Consider the following 20,606-nt stretch of genomic DNA (forward strand, 5'->3'; position numbering starts at 1 on the left):
ACCAGCCTAAGCAAGAGCAAGACCCATCTCTGTCAAAAATAGAACAAATTAGCTGAGTGTTATGGTGGATGCCTGTAGTCCCAGCAGGCTGAGGGAGGTGAATGGATTAAACCTAGGACTTTAAGGTGGCTGTGAGCTGTGAAGATTTAGCCTGGGGCAACGGGGGGGAGGGGAAGACAGAGAGAGAGAGAGAGAGAGAGAGAGAGAGAAAGGAGGGAAAGAAAAGAAAGAAAGAAAAAACATTGAATCCCTTTGAATCAGAAGAATCTTCATTAGCACAGAGGTCTATCTCAGGCAGGCGTGGGAATGGAGCATGTCAAAGAAAACTTCCTACAAGTAAGAACTCTCACACTGAGTTTTGTAGATGAGCAAGTGTTAGTCAGAGGGAGGTGAAAAAAGTGCTCTGTGAGTCCCACTTGCCACACCTGTGTATTAGTTTCCTGAACTCAGAGCATCACATGTCTCTGGCTCTGTCCCGCTCCTCCTCACATGTTCTTCTTTCTGCCTCAGTATCACTTGTCTCACCAAAGAGGTCCCTTAGCCAATCATTCTTGTCAGATACTCATTCAACATGTCTTATGAATGAGCTACAAGGAAGGCACTGAGCAGGCTGTCATGCATGTGATGAAGTCAGCAAGCCTTCATCCCCTTCCCATCTGTGTGGCCTCAGAGTCTTTCATCATAGCACTCCAACAGGGACAACTAACTGCCTGGAGTTGCCATAGGCAATGAAACCTAGCGTCATTCTCTTACTCCTTGCTGGCTAGCCAGCCTCTCTGCTTTCCTCCTATCTGCTTAAGAGACGGTAGCCCGGAGGAGTGTTCTGGGTCTTGGCTGCCGCTGATCCATGTAGTAAATTACAATGTTGCTGCTCTGCCCTACATGAATGTCACCAGCAATAAAATGTGCATTAGTTGTCTATGGGATTGTTGCACCTTGTTTGGGCACGTCCTTTCATAAAGCATTCCTTCATTATAGGGTCCGAAACAGCAGTTTCTTTAAACATGCCTGGCGAGGACTGGCCCAGATATTTGGAAATGTGTCCAGTAACTCATGTGTAGCTACTTAGTGCCACGATGGAGGCTGAGAGGCTGAGAACTCTGTTGGAAACAAAAGCAAATGAGTTTTCCCCATAGAACGGAGAACCACAGTTTCATTTAGAGCTTTAATACCTCATAGTAAATACCATGGCTTTAAAACCATCTACCAAAGGAAAAACACTTTCTCTGTTTTTTTTTTTTTTTTTTTTTTTTAGAGACAGAGTCTCAGTTTGTCACCCTCAGTAGAGTGCTGTGGCGTTATAGCTCACAGCAACCTCTAGCTCTTGGGCTTAGGCGGTTCTCTTGCCTCGGCCTCCCAAGTAGCTGGGACTACAGCTGCCCGCCACAATGCCCAGCTAGTCTTTGTTGCAGTTTGGTCGGGGCCAGGTTTGAACCCCCCACCCTTGTATATGGGGCTGCCACCCTACTCACTGAGCCAAAGGCGCTGCCCAGGAAAAAACACTTTCATCTTGACCTCATCAGCTTATAAAAATCGATCCCTTTCGTAATCATCTAGACTTATATGTAACAATGTAAACTGTAAAGTTGGAAAGGCCTGAAGATACTTGTATAAAAAGAAATAAACTTTCCTTTTATTCAAAAAAAGAAAAGGAAAAAAAACACCTAATATCATTTTTTAGGTAACATATGGCCCAGGGCAGCTGTGTAACCATAAAAGAAGAGAAAAAAGACTGAAGTGCTCTAGCTACTGGGGAGACAGGGTTAATTAAGACTCTTTCATTTGTAAGTAACAGATACTCACTAGAGAGAACTTGATCAAAAAGGAGAATTTATTATAAGGACACAAGGCTAGGAATATAGATGGGGACAGCCAGAGTCAGGGACTGGAGCATTATGAGAACTTAGGGAATGGTCTCTATCTCTCCTGTCTGCATGTCTGTTTTGTACCTCCCCCCACCAGCCACCAGTTCTGTTTCCAGTTTATGTCGCAGAGAAGGGCTGCCACCATAGATCGCATTTATACATTCTGTAAGACAGTAAACGGACAGGTTTTGGAGTGTTTCATTCCCATTCAAGCTCCCCAGCAAAGGGTTCTCACTAACCCAGTTTGGGAGAGGGACCCCGCTCTGGCCCAATTACCTATGTTCAGTGGAGAGGTCATACAAGATACCAGGCTAACTGTTCCGACTGTGGCCATGTTGGTGGTGCTGATGAGCTGTGGGGTACTGTGGATTTCTTGGTAGTAGTGGGCAGACTGTTTCCAAACAATAAATATTCCCCATATGATTCAAAGAAGGCATCTGATAGGAGCATAAATTTTAAACGATTGAATGTCTAAGGCACTTCCCACCCACAATGAATTCAGCTGCTACAGTGCCTTGCCCCAGATGGCCCCTGTGGAGCCCCATTCTCTTCCCTGGCCCCTGCTGAGCCACACTAGAGAAAACTAGAACCAGGCCTTCTGGGCCCTCTGTGAATGTAAGAAATTACTGTCTAGTAATTTCTGAATATGTTTTCCAAACAAGCAAATCCAAATCATCCAACATTCAGTTATCTTTGGCTAGTGTTGGGAGCCTTCTCTGGTGGGGAGGAGGGAGCTCTTGCCTCCAGCAGTGGCCAAACAGACCCCAGCAATGATGGGAGGCCCTAGGCCTCTGGCCTCCCCCACCCCCATCCCACAGCCCAGTGATGTCTTCTCTTGTTCAGGTGCCATTTGGTTTCTTAGTGCCCTCTGGCACTAAGGGTCAGAGAATACCTGTCACCACACTGGCCCTTTTCTCAGGGTCTCCACACCCAGGATTCTGGGTCTTGGGAGGCTGAAGATCTAGGAGATATGGAATTTTGTAGAGATCTCCTTTCCTCCTCAACTCCCTCTCTGACCCCCACCCCTCTCCAAAGCCATCTCAAATCCTCACCTGATTCCCCACCCATTCATTTTACTAATGCCAGATACATGGCATGGCCACCCCGCCTCTGAGGACACTGAGGACATAGGAAGGGAAAGTCTTTGGCAGCTTTTCCTTCCCACTAAAAACTTGTGACCTCTGCCCCTCTGCCTCCTCTATATCTCAGGGGAAAAACTTGTCTACAGCTACTTCTATTCCTCAGAAACATGGTCCCATCAGGTTTAGCTTCTTTATTTTTTATTTTTTTAGAGACCAGAGTCTCACTTTGTTGCCCATGTCAGTGTAGCGACATGATCATAGCTCACTGAAGCCTTCAACTCCTGGGCTCACGTGATCCTCCTGCCTCAGCCTCCTGAGTAATTGGGACTTCAGGCATGCACTACCACATTTGACTAACTTTAAAATAATATTTTGTAGAGACAAAGGTCTTGTTATGTTGCTCAGGCTGGTGATCCTCCCACTTCTGCCTCCACAAGTGCTCAAATTACAGCTGTGAATCACTATGTTTGACTTGCCTTTTTATTAATAGTGTAGAGTTTAAGACTTTAGGAAAATTCTCTTTTTTTTTCTTTAGACAGAGTCTCATTCTGTCGCCCTGGGTAGAGTGCTATGGTGTTATAGCTCACATCAACCTCAAACTCTTAGGCTCAAGTAATCCTCTTGCCTCAGCCTCCTGAGTAGCTGGGACCACAGGTGCCCGCCACAGCGCTTGACTAGTTTTCTGTTCTTAGTAAACCTGGGGTCTCACTCTTGCTCAGGCTGATCTCAAACTCCTGACCTCAGGTGATTCACCCATCTCAGCTTCCCAGAGTGCTAGAAGCTATCGTGCCTGGCTGAAAATTATAGTTCTGATACTCATTAAACAACTGTTGTAACCTTAGGAAGGTTACATGACCTTCCTGAGCCTCAACATTATCATCTATGAAATGAAGATATAATAGTACAGTACTCTCTTAGTATCCCTGGAGGATTGGTTCCAGGACCCCCATGTAAGATCAAAATCCTCCAGGCTCAAGTCCCTGATATGAAATGGCATAGTATTTGCATATAACATATGCATGTCCTCCCATGTACTTCAAATCATCTCTGGATTACTTATAATATCTAATCCAATGCAAATATATAAGTGTAAATAGTTGTTATATTTATATTTATATTTATATGTGTAGAGACAGAGTCTCACTTTATCGCCCTTAATAGAGTGCTGTGGCGTCACATAGCTCACAGCAACCTCCAACTCCTGGGCTTAGGCAATTCTCTTGTCTCAGCCTCCCGAGCAGCTGGGACTACAGGTGCCGGCCACAATGCCCGGCTATTTTTTTGTTGCAGTTTGGCTGGGGCCGGGTTTGAACCCCCTACCCTCCATATATGGGGCTGGCGCCCTACTCACTGAGCTGCTCTATGTTGCTTTTTTTTGTTTGTTTGTTATACTGTTTTTCTTTTTGTGGGTTTTCTTTTCCCTGAATATTTTCAACCTGCCGTTGGTTGAATCTTTACACATAGAACCCAAAGACACAAAGAGCCCACTGCACTGGACTTTGAGGACTGTTTTTTTTTCTTTTTTTGAGACAGAGCCTCAAGCTGTCCCCCTGGCTAGAGTTCCGAGGCATCACAGCTCACAGCAACCTCCAACTCCTGGGCTCAAGCGAGTTTCCTGCCTCCGCCTCCCAAGTAGCTGGGACTACAGGCGCCAGCCACAATGCCCAGCTATTTTTTGGTTGCAGCTGTCATTATTGTTTGGCGGGCCCGGGCTGGATTCGAACCCGCCACCTTAGGTGTATGTGGCTAGTGCCTTAGCCACTTGAGCCACAGGCGCCAAGCCGACTTTGAGGATTGTAGAGGGGATTAAATGAGATTTCTCAGGTTAAGTGCTTAGTACAGTTTCTAGAACATAGCAAACATTCAGTGAAATAGTATTCCTCCCTCCCCCCAACATGCTCAGAAGATGAACTTACCTTCCACTGGACTGAGAAAAGAGAAACCTCTGATGGGAAGTTCTGGAATCTGTGGCTACCTAGCTCACAAAGGCCCCGCTACCAGTCCCAAGATAATCCTCTTAGAAGGATTTCCTTTCTTCCCATCCAAGGTGATCCCTCCCCCTGAGCCTGGATCTGTCCCTGTTGGATATCAGGACCTGTTCCCTAGTCGCTGCATCCGGGGTCTGTCTTGCAGCCCTCGCTCCTTCCCTTTAGCATACATATGGGCCCAAATCTCTCCCTGTTTCAGAAAGAAGCACAGCACCTCCACTTCGTCTGCCTCCTTTCTGGCTCCTGAAAGAACATTTTGGGAAATGTCCTTAGTCTGCCTGCTTTGTGTCATCACAAGGTATGCCCTTGTGCCTTCTCCAGAAGGCACTAACTTCTGGAAGAAGCAGTTTGTGGGACCAGGTCTGGTCCAGGAACAATAGGAGACCCCCTAGTTCCACCCCAGTGTGCACAGGTGCTGCCCCACACTTAGGCTCCAGGGCCCAGTGAATCCACCAAGACAGAGACCTGGTTTGGGCCTGTCCTCCAGGAACCAGGAAGGCATCTGTCATTTGATGGCTGCACTGAGGATAAAGTGCTCAGTACTGGTCCCATCTCATCCCCCTTATAGGGCCTGGTAAAGTTTGGAGCTTACCACACTAGCCCCTCAATGCCATGCATACAGTCCCTTGCATCTTGTTTCAACTGGAGCCACTACCTCCCCCTGCCCTAGACCGGCAGAGAGTATAGCAGGAGCTTTAGGTGCCTACCCTTGCTAGCCTAAAAGCTATACCCTGGGAGAGATGATCCCATGAACCTGCCAGTCACATGCATGAGATTCCATGTGGCCTCCAATCAGACAGTATGCTGGTGGCAGTCACAGGGATATTGTGATGCGGCACACAGCTTGGGAGTGGGTGATCGGGACCAAGACAGAGGCTTAGGAGATGCTGTGTTGTTCAGTGATAAAGGGACTGGTGGTGAGTCCAAAATGTGGATGGCTATGGACACATACTACTTCGTGTGGTGGTTTGGATGAGGAGGTGGAATAGAAAGGGAAGCCTTTTGTGAACTTGCAGTCATGAGGACTTATCAATCAAATGGGCCATTGTTATGTTGTAATGAAAAAATCACGAGGGTTTTGTGTTATACAAGTTAATTGTGATTGGCATTAAAAAAATGGCATGTGATAACAACATGCTGGTTGGATAACCCATTCATAAAATGCACATATTAATTCTGCTGTCACAGAGTGTTGAGTGACTTTCTTGAGGCCATGTAATTAGGCCCACAGCTGAAGCCATTGAGTGCTAAGTATGCCATGTTATGAAGAGAGACATAAACAACCGGCCCAGCTCCCCTCACTTGGACCCTCATCCCAAGAGTTTCTGAGAATTTATGGGACTAGTCCTGCCAAAATGTACCCTCCTTTACTTCCACTAAAGGACCGATGGAGGTGAGGGAGAGGGTAGGAGTTGGTGGAGGCAGCATCCAGGCTGAAGGCTACCCTTTTCCCCAGAAAACACCAAGTGGCAACTCTCTGGAAGAATCATTTACAGGGGCAGAAGTGCCTTGCAGAGCAGCAGATGGGCAGCTCACTCCTGGCTGGGTGGGGCTAGGTTGGAATACAGGAGGGCCACAGTGCAGAACTGGGATGGAAAACAGTGGCCAACCTGGCCCAGCACCCCTGAGAGGGTGAGGAGAGTATTGTCTCCAGGGTTCCTCACAAAGGACAATCAAGGTCAGAGAGCAGGTGGAGCTGGATGCCATCAGGCAGCCAGGCAGCCATCAGACACAGAAAGAGGACCATATGCAGAGAGGACACAGGGGTGTCTGTGGGCAGGGAAGCAACGCTGTGGCTGCTCTTGAGGGATGTGATGAAGAAGGCTGGGGTGAAGCTGAACCTGAACACCAGGGAACCACATCCAGGTCTAGATCCAGATGTTGTGGGGATCTGAAGCTTAATCAACTGTAAAGACCCTCTTTAAGAAAAAGAATACAAAATTTAGGTAGGGGGCCTTGGAAGGAGCATGTGCTGGTGAGGGACCATGAAGTTTCAACTTCTCCTACTTCATGGGGAACCCACCTCAGCACAAGACTGTCTAGGTAGGGATGGCTGCTCAGGGATGGCAGTGGCTGTCAGAGCCAGAGCAGGGAAATCTGAGCAGCTCAGCCTTCACCATGTCCCTCAAGTGAGCAGGGGATAGAAATCCAAGGATCAAATGATGCCTCTCTCTCCTGACCACAGAGCCAGCATGAGGGGCAGAGTGCAGGCACAGACACAAGCTCCTTCTCAGTCCCTGATAGCTTTTTAAAAATTTTTTGGAGGTAGGTCCCCCAGGCTGGAGTGCAGTGACAGGATCACTGCTCACTGCAATCTCAAACTGCTAGGCTCCAGTGATCCTCTCTCCTCGGTTCATCAAGTAGTTGGGACTATAGGCATACACCACCATACCCAGATAATTTTTCTTCATTTTTTGTAGAGATGGAATCCTGCTGTTATTCAGGCTGGTCTTAAACTCCTGGGCTCAAGCTATTCTCCCACCTCTGCCTCCCAAAGTGCTAGGATTACAGGTGTACCACTGTTCCCAGGCTGGAGTGAACTTTTCAAGCAGGTAGGAAATTGGAATTTATAAGCAGAATGTACTTTTGAAGGCAGTGATTGGAGAAATGTAAATACATTTATGTTCAGATCCTACCAAGTCAAACCCTTCAATAACCTGAATACTCAAACATTGACACCGAGATTAATTGTGCTCTTGGCAGAAAAGAATCAAGGGGCTGTGAAGCAGGGCTGCCACAGGTGACACTTCCCTGGTGCAGCCTTGAGAGGTACCCCAAGGCCCAGATTTGCTTCCTCATCCCAACGTTTGCTGGATCTGTAACCTTGGACAAGCCATTTCTCCCCTGGGAATGTTTTCCTATGGGTAAAATGGGTTGTGTGAGGATTAAAGATAGTATCTGGGGATGTGCTTTTGAAATGGTGGGGTCAATGTTTCTTGTGAGCAGAGGGGATAGATGTGTGGATAGCTCACCCTTCTTTGGGTCCAGGACCAGAGATCCAGACTCTGGGATGGGTGATGAGGTAGAATGTCCCTGGTGGAGGTGAGTAAACAGCTTTAGTCTGGATGAGTAAGTCTCCAGACTGTAACAGACCAACCCACCTGCAGGAACAAAGATTCTCAGAAGTCACAGTCCCTCTACTCCCCTTCTTGGCTCCCAGAACAGGAAGAACCATCTGTCCTCACCCCAATTTCACTGCCAAAGTCTAGTCACTTAATTCATGGACATTGAAAGCAGCACTGTCCTGAGATTGGCAGATTGCACCATGCTTTCCTTTGCATCATTCCCTGAAGCACAGGACCTGAACTACTCTTCCAGCTTATAATGACAAGCCAGGGCAAGAGCCCTGGCAAGAAAACACAGTGGTGCTCATTTTCTCACCCCAGGTCCTAATCTTTCCCCAGGTCAAGTTTCCTGTAAATGGAACAGTCATTCCCCAGGGGAAGGGTACTGCTGACTCTTGGTGGAATAAGGGCTTGGTGGCTACCTGTTCTTGGTCATTCATCCTCTGCTCACCTTCCTCCTAGGTCAGTGTTCTTTCCTATTAAGCCAGTCTAACCCCTACTGTATCCCAAAATCCTGTAGGGCAGCATCTTCAGGACACTTTTGGCTGCCAAGAACAGAAAACTTAATTCAATCTTAAGGAAAGAAAACAATGTGCTGGTCCACACTGCTTACACAGGTGGATCTGGCTTTAGGCCCATTAAGGTATACTGGCTCAAACAGTGGCTGTCAGGACTTTCTCTTCATCTGCCAGTTCTGCTCTGTCTTTGTGATGGCATGACTGCTCAACATCCCTTCCTCTCAGCAACCTCAGAGAGAAGAGACAACTTATTCCTATGGCTTTGAGCAATGTCTCTGCACTGAGCTTCACTTCCCTCGCTGACCTGACCTATCCGTCCTTGAAGCAATCCCTGTGGCCAGAGGAACAGAATGATTGGGCTGGACTGGAGGGGGAAATTGGGGATCAGTTCATCCAGTTCCACAGAGACTGAGAATGGAGCACAGATGACTGCCCAATGACCAGGAGGATGGATGTGTAACTGATGTCCATTCCAAATCATCACATCAAGAATACGAGGCCTGGCACGGGAATACCTGGGCTCTAGGAAAATTTATGGACGTCTTTGAGCTGGTCCTGCTGCGATGCCCAGTACAGGCTCTGAAAGGTGGTGGTAAGGTCCTGTCTGGAAACCAGTGGACTTCAACCTCTCTATCTGTGGGTCCTCTTCCTTAGTCTTGGGCTCTGGCTTCCACACATCATGGCCATAAACAAGCTCTGCCCTTCTCTTCCTTCTTCTCTCCTTCATATGATCAAGGGATGAAGCCACATCACCCACTTTCCAGAAGCTGAGAGGCCCGAGGTTTCCCTGTGTGGCCCCTCAGAGCAGATCCCGCTGAGAAGAGGAGTTCTTTGCTGCTCCTGGCCCTGGCTGAGTGCCCCTGCCCTGGTTACCTCTAGGATTTACTCTTATGTGAAACCCTCCCTGACAATGCCAGGTTTGGACATTCCCAGGATGCAAGTATTCAGACTACTTCTCCAGGTCAAAGGAACACACACCATGACATGGAAGAAAGCACACTTTTATTTCAATCCCCGCCCTCCCAGGACCCAAACACCATGGCCTGGTATCCAGGGTGCAAGGTGCACAAGAGCCCGGTGAACACAGGTCAACAATGCAGTGTCACAAATCCCTGCCAAGGGGCAGCTCACCCCGCCTCCCCTAAGAGAGGTCCCTGGGGTCCACTGCAGAGGGGGATGAGGAGCAGCACAGAGAAAAGGTGCCAGCTGAGCCCTGGGACATGCTGTGGAGTCCCTGATGTGGGAATGAAGCAGCAGCTGTGGGTGGTCCCTGCTTTGGCTGTCCTTCATCCCAGCTACAGAGCCATCCCAAAGGTGAGGACAGCCGCAAGGGGGGTTCTCCTGGTACAGGCCAGCTGGCAGAGGTAGTATAAACACATCTGAAGGTGGGGCGTTCCCAATGACCAAGCCAGGTGCTCTCATGGGCTGGGAGCTGCCTGGGTCACAGAAACAACAGGACAGGAAGGTAGGGAGGACTTGAGGCAGAGCTTCAAGTCTAGATAACTGACTGGACCTGGGAAAAAAAGACTCCACAGAAATGGAAAGTACAGGGCAGAAAGAGGACACCGGGCACAGGGAGAGAGGAGATGAGGGCAGAGAGGAAGACAGAGACAGAGAAAGGAGGAGGCTGAGGTCTAAAGAGGGGACTGACTTAATGTTTCCCCACTCACTAGCTCTGTGACCTCTGGGGTGGGGGCCCCCAAGTTCTCCTAGCTGGGGAGGAGGACAGGGCTCTTTTCTGCCAGGCTCTTCCCTCATCACATCTGGTCATTCATATGAGATTGAGTCAGCCATCCTAGGAATGAGGCTTAGTCAAAGATAACCTGCTCAGACCTGCCCACTTGACCTCCACCCCAGGCTGGGTTTGGCCCCTAGCTCTTCCTCTTCCTGGGAGATGCCCTGCCCAAGCCAATCCTTCTGCACCTACTTCTGGACTCTTCCCTGAGGCTCCCAGAATCACAAACCATTAGCTACTCCAGGCCCCTTCACTGGCAGGGCAAGGGAAGGGAGGTGGGGTAGGGTAGAAAGGGAAGAGGCAGGAAATTGAGAACTACATCCATACTGTCAGGTCCAAGGCCAGCAAGGCAAAGCCTGCCCGTCAATCCCTAGGACCTAAGTACAGAGAAAATCTTAAGGAAGATGTTTAAGAATGTAAATAACTTTTCAAAATTTTTGTGTGTTTGCATGTCAGGGTTTTGTTGTTGTTGTTGTTGTTTGTCTTTTAATTTATAATTCATCATGTTTGAACACAATTTAAAATGTTTTTTTGTTAAATTGCACTAAATCATTCACAATAGCAACACCACCTTGGGTAACCAGAACTTATTAGTGCTGGATTTTAGACTTATACATTCTTTCTTTACCTTTAAGAAGGAGGTAGACTACCACTAAGCTTGTAGAACTTACAGATCTGTTTACAAAAAGGCAGAGCAACTTCCAGGAGCACCTAGAATCCTAACATCTGCTACTCCAGGAGTCCTAAGATTAATTTCTACAGGCACTAGGCAAGTACATAAGGGGTTTTCAGAAAATCCTGGTGTCTTGGAGTCCTTGGGGAGTAGTAGAACCATGAGATTTAAAGCATGATGCCCTGGATAAAGGGGAATGTCACTCTTTAGCTCAGCAGAATGTTGCTGAGTGGTGATGCAAGCCCTCTGCAGAGTTTTTGATTTCAAGAGAAGAGGGAAATTTGGTACACATTTTAAAAATGTGGTATCTCTTGATTTTTTTAAATGTTAGCTGAAAACAAAAACACCTCCCTAAACCAAACAAAATAAATCTGATGGCTAGATTATAGCCTGGCTTTTATTAAATCTTAGAGATTCTAAGATTTAAGGGATCCTAAGATTACTTAGTTCTATGATTCAGAAACCTTAACATGCATGTATTTTCAGGGAACTTGTTAAAATGCAGATTATGATTCAGTAGGTCTAAGATTCTGCATTTCTAACAGGCTCCCAGGTAATGTGGATGTTGCTGGTCCACCTACCACTCTTAGTAATGAGGATTTAGTTCACCCTTCCATCTAGGAACTCCCTCTGACTGTCATATCCCTGGTCAATGACATCTCTGGTTCTTCTTGCACACCTCCAGGGACACTCATTGCATATGGTGGTAACCTGGGCGGTGGGTATTGCTACTAACTTCCTCCATGGTCTGTAGCAATGGTGAAGGAACCCAAGATTCAAACATGTCAAGGGCCAGGCTCTGGAACATTATAGTTTCACAAAGGAAATTTCAGCTGGGGACTTGCCAGAACAGGGAGTTGACACCTGTTGCAAAGATCTAAGCACAAAGAATTTTCCATCTAACTGTCTGCTCATTGGTGCTCAATTAAACAGAGAAAACTACTATTCTTTGGTTCTGGTTAGTAAAGGTTTGGTGCAGTTTACTTTCCTTTCCTCAAATCCTTAAAGCAAGCTTTTCTCTGCACTTGGGCAAGTTACCTGATTATGCCCACAGAAAGAGCAAGTTTCTGACTGGTGGGGATGGAGATAGGAAGGAGGCTTGGGGCTAAACAGAAGCCCTAGACTCCTCAGGCCTTGTGAAAACCTCTGCTGTGGTGGAACACAAGGACTCTATTGCCTCTTGGTTTGGGGCATCCAATCCCAGATCCTCCTTCCTGGGGCCCTGAGAGACCCTGGAAAGTGCAGAATCCACCAATTCAACATCCCCTGATGTTGGGGCTGGAGGCCACATGCCATAGAGTCTAATATCCCAAGGCCAGCCCTCAGGGCCACAGGGGCTGTGGAAACCACTTAGGCCACCTCCCCCTCTATTTTGCCATTGAGGGGAATCCAAGCCTGGAGAGCGCATGAGACGCCCAAGATCATGTGGCTGGTTTGCAACTAGCTCTTGTAAAGGCTCAGAAACCTTTGAGGCAGAGCTGCATTGAACCCACCAGCATTAACCAGACTTTCAGTCACCTATAGCAGCAAATTTCAGGAAAAGGTTCTTCCAGAAAAATCCTGCAGAAAAGAGAAGTTTCTTAGGTAGAACTCAAGGAAAGAGGCCATAGGGGTTCACCTAAGAAGGAGAGGGCCATGGATCAAAATTTCTTGGAGGAAGTTAGGGGGTAGGACTTCTGCTCTAACTGAATCCAAGGGCAACTTTCACCTTGTCCTCTAGTGACTGTTGCCTCCTAGACTTCTGTCTCTTGCGTGTGCACAGCCTGAGAGGCTTGATTTATGGGCTGGGGAGGGGATGGGGTCAGGGAAAGAGTCACAGTAGGTCCTGATTACAGGATTTCCTAAACCTGGATTTCTGGGCCCTTCTAGACCTAATGAGCCAGAATCCCTCCAGTGGGTGCTTCTTCCCTAGGGGCAATCCCTGGGTTTAGGAACCAGCTTGGGTTGAGTCAGAAAAGGATTGCAACACCTGGCTTGGGTGGGCTGTTCGGCAGGCAGTGATAGGCCTCGCCTGTCACCTAGGAAGCATTCCTTAGAAATGTGTGGCCCCTGAATCTGATGGGGGGACAGCAGCTAGATGTGGAAGCCAAGGAGGCAGCACCTGTCCGGGGCCGCGGTGCTGGGCGCTGGGCTTCACTTCCCCAAGAACTGGCCCGGTCTCGCCTTCTCTAGCTTCTGGCGCCGATCCGGTGGGATCTCCTGCAAGCTGATGCCATGGTTGCTGGCCCTGCGAGGGAGGGGGCGGTGGCCTCAGGAAAGGGAAATGGAGAACGGGAGGGCCGTGCCAAGGGATCAGACACAGAGTGAGAGGCAGGGAGAGAGGTGAAGGATCCAGGTCAGCCCGTCCGAGTCCCTCATCCTTATTCCCGACCGTGATGTCAACACCTCACCCTTGTTGCAGGTCAGGCGGTTTCGGGATGGGTTTGTTGAAGCCGCGTTTGCCCACTAGCCAGTACGTGTCCTCGGCGCCCTTGCCCTGGGGAGACACGGGGAGGAGAGGACTTAAGCGGACCCACGGCGAGGGGGGACCTTGAGGTCTAAAGGGAACTGGGAGACTGGGGGTTGAGAAGTGCCAAGTTTATCTTCCAGTGCGGGCTCAGGAAGGGGCGGGGCCTGGGAAACCTCCGAGAGGTGGGGCCTCCGGAGGGAGGCGCAATCTGACCCCACCTTTAGTTCCGTGCGGCCTCGAAGCTCCATCTGGTAACCCTCGGCCAGAGCGTTGAGAATCCGTACGGTGCTCAAGTTCACGTGGATGCGGTAAGCTGGGACGGTGGGAGTACGCTGTGAGCTAAGGACTCACCTCCCGGTCCGTTTCTCCCCGATACCCCTCCATACCTCCTCAAACCCTCCTGCTATACCCCCACCACCACCCCGTCACACTCACGCAGCCCGGTGGACTCCATGCGCGAGGCGGTATTGACCGTGTCTCCAAACAGGCAGTACCGCGGCATGGTGAGGCCCACCACGCCCGCCACGCAGGGGCCTGTGGAGATGCGGGATGCGCAGGGTTGGTGGGCGGGGCTGCACCTAGAACCTTGGGAGACCCCTGCACCCCATAACTCCACCAGCTCCCCCCATAAACACTATCAAGCTATCCTCTTCAAGGAAAGCTCTCTCCCTGCCCCTATTCCACGAGTTTGCCTCTTATACAGGAAATCTGGAGCTGGGCCCTAAGCTGGGAGGCTGGCTGGGGAGTTACCCGAGTGTAGGCCGATGCGTATGCGCACTGGCACCTCAGGCATATGGCGCATACGAAAAGAGCCCACAGCACTGAGGATGTCCAGCGACATGTTGGCGATCTCTGCCGCGTGCCGCTGCCCATTCCGCTGAGGCAGTCCCGAGGCCACCATATAGGCGTCCCCAATTGTCTCTACCTAGGGGAAGTAGTGGTATGAAATCAGTACTGAGCACCTCTCCCTCCAGTACACTAAGTGATTGTCCTTTGTCAGGAGGCTTAACTGGGAGCCAGGCTGTGACTTGGGGATTGAGCTGAGAACTGAAGAGGTGAGGAACAGGAGGGCTGGGAAAGAGGAATGGGTAGGTGGGCTGGGAGTTGAGCAGGAAGGGCTGGGCTGGAGGTTGGTCAGATGTGCTTGTCGTTTGCACACTCCACCTTGTAGACGTCGTGGGAACCAATGATGGCATCAAAGAGGGTGTAGAGGTCATTGAGCAGATCCACCACTTCGATGGGTTCGCTCATGGCTGAGATGGTGGTAAAGCCCACGATGTCACTGAAGTACAGTGTCACCTCTTCAAAGTATTCAGGCTCTACAGGTGTGCCCATCTTGAGGGCCTCTGCTACAGTTCTAGGGATGACAGGCAGGAAGATCACCTGGGAACTACCCCAGTCTGGCTGTGCTCTACTGCCCTCCCAACCCATGCCTCTTCCCACTGGCACTCACGGAGGCAGCATCTGTGTGAGCAACCGGTCTGTTTTCTGCTTTTCCTGCTCCAGCTCTTCTGTGCGCTCCCGGATCAGGTCCTCCAGGTTACTAGAGTATTGTTCCAGCATCCGCAGCATTGAGTCGATGATGTTGGTCTTACGGCCCTTGTTGATGCTCTTGAACTAGTAGGAGGAAGCTGGTCAAGCTGCTGAAGAGCTGGGCTGTCATGGGCCCTCTTATGGGGCTGTATATTCCTCATCCCCACCACCATTCAGCACCCCTGGAGTGCTGGGCACTGCATTTTCAGACATTCCTAGAAGGCTCATGGGAAATGATTTCCCAGAGGTCAGTTGTTCTCAGCAAGTAATTGACAGGGCATTGGAGCCACCTCAGCCTTTGGAACCCCAGGCCAAGGATCTGTCACAGTAGGCCAAGCACATAGTTGGTTCTCAGTCAATGTTATTTGAATTGAATTGACTGTTTCTCCCACTCAGAACTCTGTCTCCTACTTTAATGGTCTCCACAATCCTACTTCACTCCCATTCTAACTCTGCCCCACCAAACCCCCACGTCCTCAGGCTACCCCTTAGGAGTTAGCCCAGAAGGTCAGAGGTCCTGCCAGTCTGCCTGTCTGTAGCCTTCCCAAGTTGCTAATAAAAATCTGAGATCCCAGTGGCCAGCCCAGCCCTTGCCCAATCCCAAACCCAGCCCCTAACCAGGTAAAAGGTGCGGTCCATGGAGGGCCGAAGGTCTGGCTGCTCTGCCCAGCACTGTTTCATCAGCTGAATACACTCCATGGGTGCCTGATCCATGGACACCAAGGGCCGACACAGCGGAGGAGGGCTCTGCAACCTCTGCACCACTTCTGGAGGCACAAAGGGACCATGATGGGTGGATGTCCCAGAATAGAAGCCATTTCTGACTCTGGCCTGATTGCTAAAGGGGAACTGGCAGGAATTCCTGCAAATTAGAGCTTCAGTGGGTGGGGGAGTATAGTGTAAAAGGGAGGTGCTATGAGGACCAAGAAGACCCTGACCTCTGGTGGTCAGTAAGAGGTGATACAGGCAAAGAAACTAATATTTGGGTCTGGCCTGTAGCTCAACGGCTAGGGCGCCAGCCACGTACACAGGAGCTGCAGGTTTGAATTCAGCCTGGGCCTGCCAAACAATAATGACAACTACAACCAAAAAATAGCTGGGTGTTGTGGTGGGCACCTGTACCCAGCTACTTGGGAGGCTGTGGCAAAAGAATTGCTTAAGCCCAAGAGTTGGAGATTGCTGTGAGCTGTGATGCCACAGCACACTACCCAGGGTGACAAAGTGAGACTCTTTCTCAAAAAAAAAAAAAAAAGAAGAAGAAGAAGAAGAAGAAAAAGAAATAAAGAAAAAAGAAACTAACATTTATTGCATATAGAAAAAGTGAGGGTTAGGTGATTAAGCAACTTGTTTAGAGTTCTGTAGATAAGTGATGCAGATTTGAACCAGATTGGATTTTCCTCCAACCGTCTCCCTATGTCCCTTGTTGTCTCCCTGGGACCCCTGAGAACCAGAGAGGAGCCTGCTCTGTAGGCTGGGGGAGCAGGTTGCGTCCAGGATCAGGTCAGAGGAAACTGTTGAGATTTGGCCTGAAGAGCCACACCTTTCACACTGATGCTTGGCTTTCCACTGCCCTGACCCTTCAGGTTGCAGCTTTAAGGGAGCCCACACGTAATTCTCATCACTAGGCTTTGCTTTAGAACAAAGCGAGAGCCAGGATCTGACGTGGCACTGTCCTAACTGCAGGGTGCTTCTCTGGGCCGAACTCCATGCTACGGAAAGCCTTACCCTCGGGAGTCAGTTCCAGCATGGCGTAGGGGGGGCTGCGGCACACGACCTCCTGCATAATGATGCCCAAACTGAAGACGTCGCCGGCCAGAGTTCCCCGGCGCTCCAGGGCAGGGTCCCTAAGCAGCTCCGGGGCTGTCCACAGCTGGTCTGGGGGTGGGAAATGGGGCGTGGGCACAAAGAGGACCGTGGAGGTGCTGGGGACTCACCAGAAAGCCCGGCTCGCACCCAGGCACTCGCCAACCCTCAGCCTGAGCCCTGCAACTATTCCCAGGAGACACCACCTGAAACCCAATGCCATCTCTAAGCTAGGCTCACAAATAGGCCTCGGCCCCCAGACGAGGAGGTGCCAAGGGAAGACTCCACCTCTTGAACATAGCCCCAGTCCTGGGCAAAATTCCGCTTAAAGTAGACTGGGCAGCACTTGCACCTCAGTAACAAGTCCGGCTCCCCTAGCCTTCCCAGTCACAGAGCCCACATCCGCATCTCTCACAGATCACCAGACCTTTTCAGTAGCTGGAGTCGTGTCTAATGGATGTAAGATGCAGAGTTCCAGGGCAGAGGTAGGGAAAAAAGGAAAGAGGAAGGGAGGGAGGGGTCCTTAAGAAGGTTTCTGGGATGGCGGGGGGATGCTCTTGTGCATGCAAGGCAGTGAGGGACTCCTACCCTCAGCGCTGGGAGGCTCCGGTAGCACCCTCTGTGCTTCCAGCAGTTGCCCATGGCCGTGATCGGTGACCTTGAGCACGAACCTCCCGTCCACTACGCAGTTCCGTGACTTAAGCCTCCCATGAGGTACCCCTCGATGGTGCAGATACCTCATTCCCTTGGAAGGGGTGGGTAAGAGGCAGTCTCAGCCTATGAAGTTCCCCTGTCCCCACCTGCCCACCTCCCATACACCTTCCCACACACACACCTTGATGAGGTCCAGCAGGAGGGAGGACTTGAACATCCAATCCAATTTTATGTCTCTTTGGGCAAGGAGGTCATGGAGGGAGCCCCGTGCACAGTGCTCAGAGACCACAGCCAGGATGTTCTCCCCAGGGGCTGCAGGACCATCTGCTCCCCCAGCCAGGAAGAGCCCCACGTAGAGGGCCACATTCTCATGCCGCAGCTCCCGGAGCTGAGAGGGGGAAAGTTGACAGGCACTTTGTGCGATGGGGGCGATGTGGGGAGGTGGTCGTTATTCAAGATCTATTTTTGAGTATCCAAACTCAGAAAATGGGGTAAAAGTGGTGAATGAAATGGTCTATTGGATGTGGAGGAGGAGCTTTCTTCTACAGATAGTTCTGTCTTTGGAAAAACAGTATAGTCAAAGGTCACTTCAGACGCTGAGTCTGGTTTAGCTTAAGTTATGAATGAAAAGATAACTTCACATTGGTGAGTAAGACCCAGGCAGGTTCTGACTTATTAACCACAAAACTAAACTGCCCTGATCTTTTCCTTTTTTTTCTTTTCTTTTTCTTTTTCTTTTTTTTTTTTTTTTGAGACAGAGCCTCAAGTTGTCACCCTAGGTAGAGTGATGTAATGTCACAGCTCACAGCAACCTCTAACTCCTGGGCTCAAGTGATTCTCCTGCCTCTGCCTCTCAAGTAGCTGAGACTACAGGCACCTGCCACAACACCTGGCTATTTTTGGATTGCAGCCGTCATTGTTGTTTGGTGGGCTGGACTGGATTTGTTTTTGTTTTTTGGGGGTTTTTTTTTTGAGACAGAGCCTCAAGCTGTTGCCCTGGGTAGAATGCCATGGCATCACGGCTCACAGCAACCTCCAACTCCTGGGCTCAAGCGAATCTCCTGCCTCCACCTCCCAAGTAGGGACTACAGGCACCCACCACAATGCCTGGCTATTTTTTGGTTGCAGCCATCATTGTTGTTTGGTGGGCCAGGGCTGGATTCGAACCCACCACTTTAGGTGTATGTGGCTGGCGCCTTAGCCACTTGAGCCACAGGCGCTGAGTCGGCTGGACTGGATTCAAATCCACCAGCTCAGGTGTATGTGGCTGGCACCTTAGCTGCTTGAGCCACAGACTCTGAGCCAACTGCCCTGATCTTAAGGGAAATACCTGGTGAAGAAGAAGCCCCTGGCTGGACCAAGCTGTCCTTCTGATGTAATAGCCTTTGCTGGAGAACCAGGGAGAAGCCCTGTTGCTTTCAAAGGACACAAGAACTGGCTCATGCCTGTGTCATCTCATTGTTTTATCCCATTGTGTTGTCTCTGTGTTATCTCATTGGGTCATACATATCTGAGATTTCCACCCTCCCCAATTTAGGGAACACTGGACTGAGCAGTGAAGCCATGGTCCCAGAGGATCCATCAGTAAGAACCACACCAACTCTGCAGAACAGAGAGCCCTGCAGTCAGGGCTTACTGGAAAATAATAGGTGCTGGCTGGCTGACTGGTGCTTTTTCTAGCTTTTAGTTGGTCCACATGCCCAATAAGAAGCTTCTTTTCATTTTAAATGTCTGGTGTTAAATGATGATCTAGTCTGTTGACCCAGAGGGTACTTCACTAAAGTCATTTTGCTGCTGTGACCAAGAGCTCTTGTGGAGGCATCAGGAAAGAGGGCCAGGGCAAGGATGTGTGGTGTTAGGGGCAAAAGGAGACATTAAAGTTGGAAGGACAAGACTAAGCCAGTTTGTAGCCTCCTTGCTAACTGTCCACCTTATTCAGTAGGTATCATAATATGTAGCTAGGGCCGTTTTGCACAAATGGCCTGACAGAACTAGAAACTCATTTTTTATTTGTATTATTCACTAAATAAATATTCACTGCATTTCTCTAATGTTCTAGATATTGTGTTGGATGCCGGGTATACAATGATGGACATGGGGGAAGCCCTCACTCAACTTACAGTCCAGTGGAGGAGGCACATAAGAAATAAGCAAGCACAGAGATGAAAATACAATTACAAATCTCGATAATAACATCAAAAGGAAGAACTAGAGATAGGAGAGAAACTAATTGGAAACCTGCTCTAGAGTGGAGGGGACACTTAACTGAGACCTACTGCTATACCCAGCTTCAAAGAGGAAGCAAGAAGTGAGGAACCAATGGCCACCCCATACCCCACCAAAGCCCCAAATCTTACCTTGGAGAAGGCCATCTTGGTTGCCGCGCGGATAGCTATGTGCTGATCCCCTGGAAATTTCTTCAGCCAAACCTTGTCCCCCTGCAGCAGAGAAGATGGATTAGGGAACTCAGTCTCCAAAAACTCCATAATTCAAGGTTATGGAGTTCTAAGAGCCTTAGAACTCCCACATTTCCACTGGCCCACTGGCTCAGAACACATCTTCCATGTGAAAAGAGCATCGGAGCAAAGGGTTTGATATCTGCCCATCTTCTTTGCAGCCAGCAGGGTGAGAGGCCTCCCCTGGGTGAGAGAGATGCAGAAGGCCTATGTGGCAGTCCTCACCATCCCAGAGGTTCCCACCAGTAGTCCTAAGTGAAATGTCACAACCACACGTCGTTGACATCATAACCCTCATCACCATCCTTGCCACGAGAGAGCCATTGTGCTGAGACACAAGAATTCGGGTGGATCAGATTTTATCACAAACTATGACCTACAGGCAGCTCCCCTCCAGGTGCTGGGCCTTTTTGTTCCCAGAAGTCAGCAGGACTGGTTCAGGGGCATGTGACTTGTGCAATTACACAGAGCCTCATGTTCAGAAGGGCTTGAGCTTGGTTCAACGATCTGCTGTCATCATCTCTTTCTCTCTCTCTCTCTCTCTTTTTTTTTTTTTTGTAGAGACGGAATCTCACTTTATTGCCCTCGGTAGAGTGTCATGGTGTCACACTGCTCACAGCAACCTCCAACTCCTGGGCTTAGGTGATTCTCTTGCCTCAGTCTCCTGAGTAGCTGGGACTACAGGCTCACACCACAATGCCCAGCTATTTTTTTGTTGCAGATTGGCCAGGGCCAGGTTTCAACCTATCATCCTGGGTATATGGGGCTGGCGCCCTACCCACTGA

General features: G+C 49.6%; 1 protein-coding gene across 1 annotated transcript in view; it reads right to left on the bottom strand.

Annotated features, from left to right (window-relative positions):
• Window positions 1-13,059: 13,059 nt before the first annotated feature.
• Window positions 13,060-20,606, bottom strand: part of GUCY2D (guanylate cyclase 2D, retinal) — a 14,062-nt gene continuing 6,515 nt past the window's right edge. The window contains exons 7-18 of the mRNA XM_023514048.1: window positions 19,723-19,803; window positions 17,547-17,753; window positions 17,300-17,456; window positions 16,634-16,783; window positions 15,527-15,675; window positions 14,829-14,992; window positions 14,540-14,732; window positions 14,126-14,300; window positions 13,811-13,909; window positions 13,594-13,688; window positions 13,317-13,402; window positions 13,060-13,153 (exon numbers count right to left, since the gene is read on the bottom strand). Of these exons, the coding sequence (XP_023369816.1) occupies window positions 13,060-13,153; window positions 13,317-13,402; window positions 13,594-13,688; window positions 13,811-13,909; window positions 14,126-14,300; window positions 14,540-14,732; window positions 14,829-14,992; window positions 15,527-15,675; window positions 16,634-16,783; window positions 17,300-17,456; window positions 17,547-17,753; window positions 19,723-19,803 (1,650 nt within the window). The remainder of the gene's footprint in view (window positions 13,154-13,316; window positions 13,403-13,593; window positions 13,689-13,810; window positions 13,910-14,125; window positions 14,301-14,539; window positions 14,733-14,828; window positions 14,993-15,526; window positions 15,676-16,633; window positions 16,784-17,299; window positions 17,457-17,546; window positions 17,754-19,722; window positions 19,804-20,606) is intronic.

Source organism: Otolemur garnettii, unplaced genomic scaffold, assembly GCF_000181295.1.
Source record: "Otolemur garnettii isolate 467f Iridium unplaced genomic scaffold, OtoGar3 scaffold00046, whole genome shotgun sequence".
Lineage (NCBI taxonomy): Eukaryota > Metazoa > Chordata > Mammalia > Primates > Galagidae > Otolemur > Otolemur garnettii.